Source organism: Salvelinus alpinus, chromosome 25 (genome assembly GCF_045679555.1).
Source record: "Salvelinus alpinus chromosome 25, SLU_Salpinus.1, whole genome shotgun sequence".
Lineage (NCBI taxonomy): Eukaryota > Metazoa > Chordata > Actinopteri > Salmoniformes > Salmonidae > Salvelinus > Salvelinus alpinus.
The window spans coordinates 18,363,015-18,372,317 of NC_092110.1; the positions used below are offsets into that span (position 1 = coordinate 18,363,015).

Here is a 9,303-nt window from a genome sequence, read left to right on the forward strand (position 1 = left end):
GATAATTAAGTAAACAATCAGCCAATTTTGATTTACATGGTTAGTTGGGGCTCTGGGCTGAGGATGTATGAGGGCAAGCCTCCCTCCGTTAGAGCTGTGGCCTGGGCTGTCTCCTGCTGCAGGACAGATGGATCCTTACCCCACCACTGCTGTCACAGCACCATGCTTTATGTCTCCAGCTCTATTGATTTCCTCCAGCCTGGTTAATCCCCGCTATATAACATCCGTTTCTCAAAACGCGAGTCAATATGACTGATTACGTCTATTTAAATGTTTCCTGTGCAGTTAGTCTTATGAGGTGAGCTGTCTCAAACACAAGTTTAAGGAGGATTTTTCAGTGCTTGGGGTATTGTAGATGTACGGATATTTGGGAGTTATGTTTATCACTACTGCACTACGCATAGAACATTTGAACAAATATGACCTCAAATCAACTATACTCGCTATATATTTTTTGGTTTCATGCTGATGAGAAGGGAATTATTTATTTGGTTGAAAAGAGAGAGAGAAAGAGAGAGATGTAGCAGGGCTTTGTATTGAGGGCAGTGGCTCTCCAGGCTGACAGCCTCATCTGAACTGGGACCCTGGGAGAGCAGAGATCTGGACTGGGTGCCATGCTAATCAGATCCTCTGTCTCTATTCAGACCACAGACAACCTTATACTCCAGTACACATACACACAGGCAGCACTGGAGAGGGAGAGAGATATAGTACACAGCCCTGAAATATTAAATAAGACAGCTTAGAGAAAACATCCACCAGGCAAACCTTTTTCCCCCCAGTATGCCTATCTCACTTGGTTCCTCTAAAATCATTCCAACATTTGTACACAGTTATTTTCTATATTCTCTTTCCACGATCCTCATTTGTCCTCATCCTGAGCTATTTTGTGTATTCACAGGAGAGAGATAAGTTCTATATGTCTCGTATTGTGGTGCTGGAGCTTCTGCAGGCTCTGAAGTTCAAGTCTCCTCTACCCGATACTAACCTGCTACTGCTGGTCCAGGTAAACAGTAGTACAATCAAAACTACTTGTGGAAAAGATTTCAACCCAAAAGTACCAAAGATGACTTTACAAATGTATTTATGTTAACTATGTGTGGATGTTATCAGTTTGTTTGTTCAGATATTGGTACGAGGCTAGCAGAGTCTACTATTCTCTCAAAGCACATGATCTCATCACTTCCAGGGGTAAGACAGTACATCATACAGTACATTGGTTATCTGTGTTCCTTTATGATGACCTAATGAAATAAACATATGGGTTGTTTGATTGTTGCACTATTTATTCTCTCTGTCTTTTTCAGTGCACGACAGCAGCAATGGAATGCATGAGGCAATACATCAGTGAGCTTCTAGACTTCATAGCAGATATGCACACACTGACCAAACTGAAAGTGAGTTTCCTCCTTACTCTGCCTTAACTCATGTAAGATGGGTGGATAAGTCTCATCTCTAACCATCTTGTCATGTGGAGGGTCCTGAGTTTCTCCTGGTTAAGTGATCAGGGAAAACGCAGGGCCGTAGTCATGTAACCTGTCCTGTGATCATGTGACTCTGTCCAGAACCATATGAAAGCGTGTTGTCAGCCGCTGCACGAGGACACGTTTGGAGGAAACCTGAAAGTGGGCCTGGCACAGGTGGCTGCCATGGAAATCAGCAAAGGCAATCACCGTGACAATAAGGCAGTGATCCGTTATCTTCCCTGGCTCTACCATCCCCCGTCCACCATGCAGCAGGGGTGAGAGGCACCGACAGTCACAGCACTGACGTCACTTTCAGTGATCTCACTGTCTATAATCATTAAGATATTCTATTACTAGAATTACTTTTATCAGGCATTAGAATGAATGGTGACGCTAATAACACTAATGTTTGCTCAACAAGCGTTTAACCTTTGTCTCCTCCTCAGACCTAAGGAGTTCATCGAGTGTGTGTCCCACATCCGCCAGCTGTCCTGGCTGCTCCTTGGCTCCCTGACCCACTATGCCCTGTACCAGGGCTCCACCTCCTGTATGCCCATCCCCCTGGACACTGGCTCACACATCGCTGACCACCTCATCATCATCCTCATCGGCTTCCCTGAGCAATCCAAGGTCAGGAAAATGTCTAAATGCTATATGCATAAATGTGGAAGAAAATGCTACGAAAACCTATGAAGATTTCACATTAAACCAAAGTGTCACTGACCTCTCTCTTCCTTGCCACCTCTGTCTGCAGACATCAGTGCTGCACATGTGCTCCCTGTTCCATGCCTTCATGTTTGCCCAGCTGTGGACCATCTACTGTGAGCAGGCGGCGGCCGCCTCGGCCCTGCAAAACCAGAACCAGACAGAGTTCTCTTCCAATGCCATACTGACGGGCCTGGAGTTCTGGAGCCGCGTCACACCCAGCATCTTGCAGCTCATGGCCCATAACAAAGTGGTAAGGAAGATCCACATGCTTATCTGCTTATCTCTCCATCAGCTTCAAGAGGGGGTGGGCTGGAAAGAGGATGTGCTTGGAGACATGCAACAGTTAAATGTGAACTACTACTCTGACTGTTGTCGTGAATGTGACAGAGGAATTGGTTAAATCACCAACATATCGTTGTTATGTCTGACAGGACATTGCTGTTTTGTAAGACTGGGATTCAATCTGATCGTGCTTTATCCACAATGCAGGTTTTAAAGGAAACGTTCCTGCGTTCACAGAGACCATATTCTCAGTCAACGCTGGCTCTGTTGGAAATAATCTTTAAATGGCGCATTGTTCAAATCTGCGGTCGGATTGAATCCCGGCCTGAGACTCTGCTTTTCTACCATATATTTTGTTTCATATTTGGATGGGGTGGTAATCATAAATCAAGTTATGATCCCTTGCAGTAATAAAAATGTGTTCTCTTCAACTTTCCAAGATGGTGGAGATGGTGTGTCTACATGTCATTAGCCTGATGGAGGCTCTACAAGAATGCAACTCAACTATCTTCGTGAAGGTACATTTTTCCCAAACGCTTGATTTTACACTTCATGTTGCTTTCTATTTCAACAAAAAATTCCCCTCTTCTCTCCATCAGTTAATACCTATGTGGTTGCCCATGATTCAATCCAACCTAAAGGTAAGAATTCAATTGCAATTCAAATATGATTTGTATTATGTTGTATATGGATATAGATGCTTGGGTTTTCTTCAGAACACCCAGTGAAAAAACTCCCTCTCTCCCATGCAGCATCTGTCTGCAGGGCTCCAGCTGCGACTGCAGGCTATCCAGAACAGGGTGAACCACCAGTGTCTGCAGGGCCAGGCAGCCGGGGCCCTGCCCTTTGCCCTGCGCAAGTGGCTGCAGTGCACCCAGTTCAAGATGGCCCAGGTGGAGATCCAGTCATCAGAGGCCGCCTCACAGTTCTACCCTATGTGACCTGCCCACCTCTCACGAGATCCACCAAGACCCAGGCCACCTCAGGACCAGCGTGCATCTGCCTAATGCCTGCCTGCCTGCCTGACCATAAACATCAGGAAGTTGACTCCTGCATAAACTGACTCTCACCATCTTAAGACTCTGCTTCTGACGTAATCCTCTTCAGCACCGTCTAAACTTTGTATATCTATACTACACTTTTGTGCAATGAGAGGGATAGGTGAGTACAGGTCGGGCAGGTGTGCAGATGCAGGGGGATAACAGTACAGTAAATAACAGTTTAGGTGCCCCACATGCTGTGAGCAGCATCAGAGGTCAAACTAGATGGAGAGAATATCTAGCAGCACTGCAGATGACTGGAGTGGATGGATGGAGAATGCGGTATGCTGAAGCTCAAACTTGTTTACTTGGTGATACTCATGTTCTATATTGTTATTTTCAGTTGCTTGGTTGCAAGCCTGACAAAATAATTAAATCAAGCCACATGTTCTAAATATACAGTATGTCTCATTGTCTCTTTGTCATCTCTACAGAGAGCAGTTAAAAGTGCACAAAGTGTGATATGATTGTACATCTGCACAGTAACTAAAGTATATCTTGAATAAGGTCTGTGGGAAAACTAAATGACTGCAAGAGGATCTGTTAAAGCCAAAGGCTGTATGGGGAACCACCCATACATATCCTAGCTCAGGACAAACCAATATCAATCACATATTTTACTATCAGTGAAGACAATTGGACTTTAGGGCTCCTGTCTCACCCTCTACCCAGTTCAGACAGGTTGCCGCTAGCCAACAGAGCCCAGATCGATCTGACACAATATAGGATACAGCAGGAGCACAGTAACTCGATCAGGGTGAAGCCAGACGGCGGAGGTAAACAAGACAAGTGAGTCCGTGTCTACCACCCCCTGTAGAGCCTAGACACAGTTACCTCTGGTTTAATGTTGTTTGTCATGATAAAGCATTGTTGTGGGATCTAATCACATTATGGAAAGGGAACGTCCCACTGGGCACAGACGCCAACTCAACGACTAATCCACGTTGGTTCCACGTTTCAAATTTAATTGGAAACAACATTGATTTAACCAGTGAGTGCCCAGTGGGTTGTCTGGGAATATCACACCACATGATAGTTGGACTATACATTTAAATCCAAGCTTGGAGCTCTATTCAATCCGTATCGGAGAAGTTAACAGTGCCTCTTAACTGAAGACGATGTGAGCAATGTAACTACGGAAAGCCATATATTTCCGATGGAAGAGAAGCGAAGTGGGAGGGTGACCGTTGGGCGATGCGAGCATGGGTGAGGGATGTGAACAGGGTGGGACCAAAGTTGGGGAAAGCTGAAGTTAATGCAAATACTTCACTAAATCATGACGCGCTTGACTAATTGAAGCTCACTATAGCTTCCAGCCCCTACTGGATTGGATGTTGATATCTAGAACTACCTAGCTTGCTTGCTAGCGTCCATATCAGGGTGAAGCTAGCGTGGAATATTTCATAACTTCTTTACACCTGCACTTTGTAAAAGGATCTTCTATGAGAGGTGTGTGTCAAATGAGTCACCAGCTTTGAGTGCTGTCTAATAAAATCACACTATGTGACAGAAACACACACACACTCACACCAGAAGTCCACACAAGGATAGTAAAACAAGGAACATTTAGGACGTTTGGCTGATCCCCACAAGGAAAAATGATATTTTAGGGGTAGAATTCGGGTTAGGGGTTAGGTTTAGGGTTAGGAGTTTGGCCTTCAGGGTTAAGGTTAGAGTTAGGGTTAGGTTAAGAGTTAGGGTTAGGGCTTAGGGAAAATAGGATTTTGAATGGGAATCAATTGTTTGGTCCCCACAAGGATAGTAGAACAACATGTGTCTGTCTCAAAGCTGACCTTCACAGTCTAGGGCTACTTGCTCTGAGGACCCACTCACACCCTCTCTGCCTGAGATCCCTTGGTCAGAGTTAATTACCCACTGGATGTCCAGATCATCAGGTCAGTGCTCCCATATGGTCTTTTGGAAGGAGGCAGGCAGGTCGGGGCGGGACGGGGAGAGTGCTGGGTACCTGTGGGATGTTGATTACACAAGCAGCTGCTAATGAGAGGTTCATTAAAAAAAGGCTGCAAGTTCAAACGATCACAAAGGTGGCGTCAGCTGGCAGATGCAGCCCTGATGCAGGGGGACTTCACTTGATTAAACCCACACACACACTCACATACTTACTTTGCTTCAGGTAGTCCATCGTATTCGATGATGACTTCCACTACTGCTTGTGGGTTCGTTGATGACTGTATAATCTGATTTCGGGATGCACACTGTCTGCCACAGACAGAGCACACAAAGGCCTGTCCCATTGAGGCCGGTGCAGGCATGGTCATATGTCTTCTCTATCACTTCGCCAGGCTACGTTCAGTCGTTTTTTCCTCGGCCAACTGCACCGCTTGATAGCAGAGGCCGTGCCAGGTGGAATGGTCTGAAGCAACAGTCTTGAAGAAGGCAGGAATTATACTACACCTCCTTAGTGATGTCTTCAATTGGTCCTTTAGCCGCTTTTTCTGCCCAACTGCAGAGTGACGGCCCAGTTGTAGCTGTTCGTACAGCATCTTTTGCAGTAGGTGATCTTCTGGCATCTGGATGACATGGCCAAGCCATCTAAGCTGGTGGTTTGTGCTGAACATGAACTCACCATCACCAACACCATGTTCCAAATTAAAATCAAATACAAACCTGGATGCACCAACGATCAAAGCACTGGCACGTCATAGACTACATGATTGTCAGGCACTCTTCTAAGCTGGTGGTGTGTGATCTCTGAGTGCGGAACACGGTCCGCCAGGTCACTTTCAAAATGCTTTGGAGGCATTTTATGTGAAAGTGTTGGATGTAGACTGTCCATGTTTCACATCAATAAAGGAGTGTAGATAAGCACACTGCCTGGTAGACTGTAGCTTTGGTGTATAGGTGCAGGTTGCTGTTGTTAAAAACCCTCTTCCTTAGCAGTCCAAAGGGGAATGAGGCCTGTTTGACACGATTCTGGATATCCTGGTCGATGTTGCAGTCTTCCGAGAGGAAGCTTCCAAGATATTTACTGTGGTAAAATGGCAAGTGATGAGTCGAAGATGGAGAATGCTGGTGTTTCAGATGGAGGATCAGATGACCACTTACATAGAACCTCTGTTTTTGGGACATGAACAGACAGACCCATTCTGTGTAGACCTTAGAAAAGGTGGGTGGGAGATCAAGACTCTGGATGGTGGGCAGGATTGGGAGCTCCTCCAGGACTGAATAGTCAACTGGGTTTGATTGGTTTAAGAGGGCTTTAAAGGGTTCACCCCACCTCTGGACTATCTTACTTTGGTCCTTTCTGAGAGTGGACCTATCTGCACTTCTGGTAGGACAGAGAGAGCAACTTCTTGGGTGGTCTTTGGGGCATCATAAAAGTCGTGCATGTCATGTAAGTCTGCACAAGATTGAATTTCTACTGCTTGGAGATCCACCACTCATTTTGTAGATGTCGTAGAGCCCTCTGTGCCTCCCTTCGCTGCTCTGCCATTGCTTTTTTAGGGCCTCAGAAGTGAGGTTGCTGAGTGTGGCTTTTAGTACCTTATGTATGCTGTCAAGTCGGGTGGAGATGTACGTGGAGTTTTTGTCGAACCAGTCCTGATATTTCTTGCTGCAGTAGCCAGTGGAGTGGGCTGCTGACTCATAGATAGAGTGATGTGCTTAGAGAGGACAATTTGTTCCATATTCAACCCTCCATATTCATGAGTCTCAATGATCTCTAGTTTTTCTGCTAGAGAGTGACGTAGATTGTTACGTGCCTCTGTTTCCTGATGTCGAGCACAGTGCAACCTGTTTTTGGTGAACTTCTTGAGGTGGATGGCTGGGCAAACCTTCATTCTGAGCTTGGTTAAGATCACCCAATGATCTTTCCAGCACTCTGCTTCTCTCATGGCTCACGTAATGAGGGCATCCCTTATCTAATGCTTCCTGGCTGATGTTTTGGTCACTTTTGAATGCTGGCGGTGCTCTCACTCTAGTGGTAGCATGAGACGGAGTCTACAACCCACACAAGTGGCTCAGGTAGTGCAGTTCATCCAGGATGGCACATCAATGCGAGCTGTGGCAAAAAGGTTTGCTGTGTCTGTCAGCGTAGTGTCCAGAGCATGGAGGCGCTACCAGGAGACAGGCCAGTACATCAGGAGACGTGGAGGAGGCCGTAGGAGGGCAACAACCCAGCAGCAGGACCGCTACCTCCGCCTTTGTGCAAGGAGGTGCACTGCCAGAGCCCTGCAAAATTACCTCCAGCAGGCCACAAATGTGTATGTGTCAGTATATGGTCTCACAAAGGGTCTGAGGATCTCATCTCGGTACCTAATGGCAGTCAGGCTACCTCTGGCGAGCACATGGAGGCCTGTGCGGCCCCACAAAGAAATGCCACCCCACACCAGACTGACCCACCGCCAAACCGGTCATGCTGGAGGATGTTGCAGGCAGCAGAACGTTCTCCACGGCGTCTCCAGACTCTGTCACGTCTGTCACATGTGCTCATGTGCTCAGTGTGAACCTGCTTTCATCTGTGAAGAGCACAGGGCGCCAGTGGCGAATTTGCCAATCTTGGTGTTCTCTGGCAAATGCCAAACGTCCTGCACGGTGCTGGGCTGTAAGCACAACCCCCACCTGTGGACGTCGGGCCCTCATACCACCCTCATGGAGTCTGTTTCTGACCGTTTGAGCAGACACATGCACATTTGTGGCCTGCTGGAGGTCATTTTGCAGGGCTCTGGCAGTGCACCTCCTTGCACAAAGGCGGAGGTAGCGGTCCTGCTGCTGGGTTGTTGCCCTCCTACGGCCTCCTCCACGTCTCCTGATGTACTGGCCTGTCTCCTGGTAGCGCCTCCATGCTCTGGACACTACGCTGACAGACACAGCAAACCTTTTTGCCACAGCTCGCATTGATGTGCCATCCTGGATGAACTGCACTACCTGAGCCACTTGTGTGGGTTGTAGACTCCGTCTCATGCTACCACTAGAGTGAGAGCACCGCCAGCATTCAAAAGTGACCAAAACATCAGCCAGGAAGCATAGGAACTGAGAAGTTGTCTGTGGTCACCACCTGCAGAATCACTCCTTTTTTGGGGGTGTCTTGCTAATTGCCTATAATTTCCACCTTTTGTCTATTCCATTTGCACAACAGCATGTGAAATGTATTGTCAATCAGTGTTGCTTCCTAAGTGGACAGTTTGATTTCACAGAAGTGTGATTGACTTGGAGTTACATTGTGTTGTTTAAGTGTTCCCTTTATTTTTTTGAGCAGTGTATATCTTCTTATTTTGTTTTTGACCGATGAAACAGAATGCCCTGATAGGTGCGGTAACGTATCCAGGAGAGTTAGAGTGGGAAATGTTTAGACTACATTTTCTAGGCCTTTCCCCAGCCGGGGTGAGCAGTGTAGTTCCTAAATAGGGCTGCTCAGATGTGCTGCCGGGAACAGCTGCCACTCAAATCCCAGCTCATGACGACCAATAGCCCTACTCTGCAGGGGCGTGTCTTGGATCTTCCAGATCATTCAGTCCTGCCCCCGTTACCAAGCACCCCGTCGCCAGTAGACTTTAATGGTGCAGGAAATCTAGGTGGAACTCACTGAAGAGCAGTAGTGGATACCTGCTCGCTGAAATTATTTCCAGTGACGTGGGGGATGCGCTTGTCCCAGCATCACTTCTTCGCTGTTGGAAAATGGGCTCAGGTGGCAAGGAGAAAATCCAAGATGACCAGTATCTCCCCACAGCTGCAGGAGGCTGCCAAAGCTTCAGTCTGTCGCAGAACCGCCTGTCGCGTGCCACCAGCATGTTGTTCTTCTCTCAGGGTGATCTCACCTAGCCTTTTTCTTCCCAGACTTACCCAAA

General features: G+C 47.0%; 1 protein-coding gene across 8 annotated transcripts in view; it reads left to right on the plus strand.

Annotated features, from left to right (window-relative positions):
• LOC139553531 (protein unc-79 homolog) overlaps positions 1–3,895 on the plus strand; it is a 49,051-nt gene extending 45,156 nt beyond the window's left edge. For all 8 annotated transcript variants that reach the window (XM_071365959.1, XM_071365960.1, XM_071365961.1 and 5 more), the window contains 9 exons: positions 902–1,006; positions 1,114–1,191; positions 1,308–1,397; positions 1,566–1,741; positions 1,913–2,096; positions 2,221–2,424; positions 2,897–2,974; positions 3,056–3,097; positions 3,209–3,895. In XM_071365959.1, coding sequence (XP_071222060.1) covers positions 902–1,006; positions 1,114–1,191; positions 1,308–1,397; positions 1,566–1,741; positions 1,913–2,096; positions 2,221–2,424; positions 2,897–2,974; positions 3,056–3,097; positions 3,209–3,397 — 1,146 coding nt within the window. In that variant the 3' untranslated portion in view covers positions 3,398–3,895. The remainder of the gene's footprint in view (positions 1–901; positions 1,007–1,113; positions 1,192–1,307; positions 1,398–1,565; positions 1,742–1,912; positions 2,097–2,220; positions 2,425–2,896; positions 2,975–3,055; positions 3,098–3,208) is intronic.
• The last annotated feature ends 5,408 nt before the right edge of the window (positions 3,896–9,303 follow it).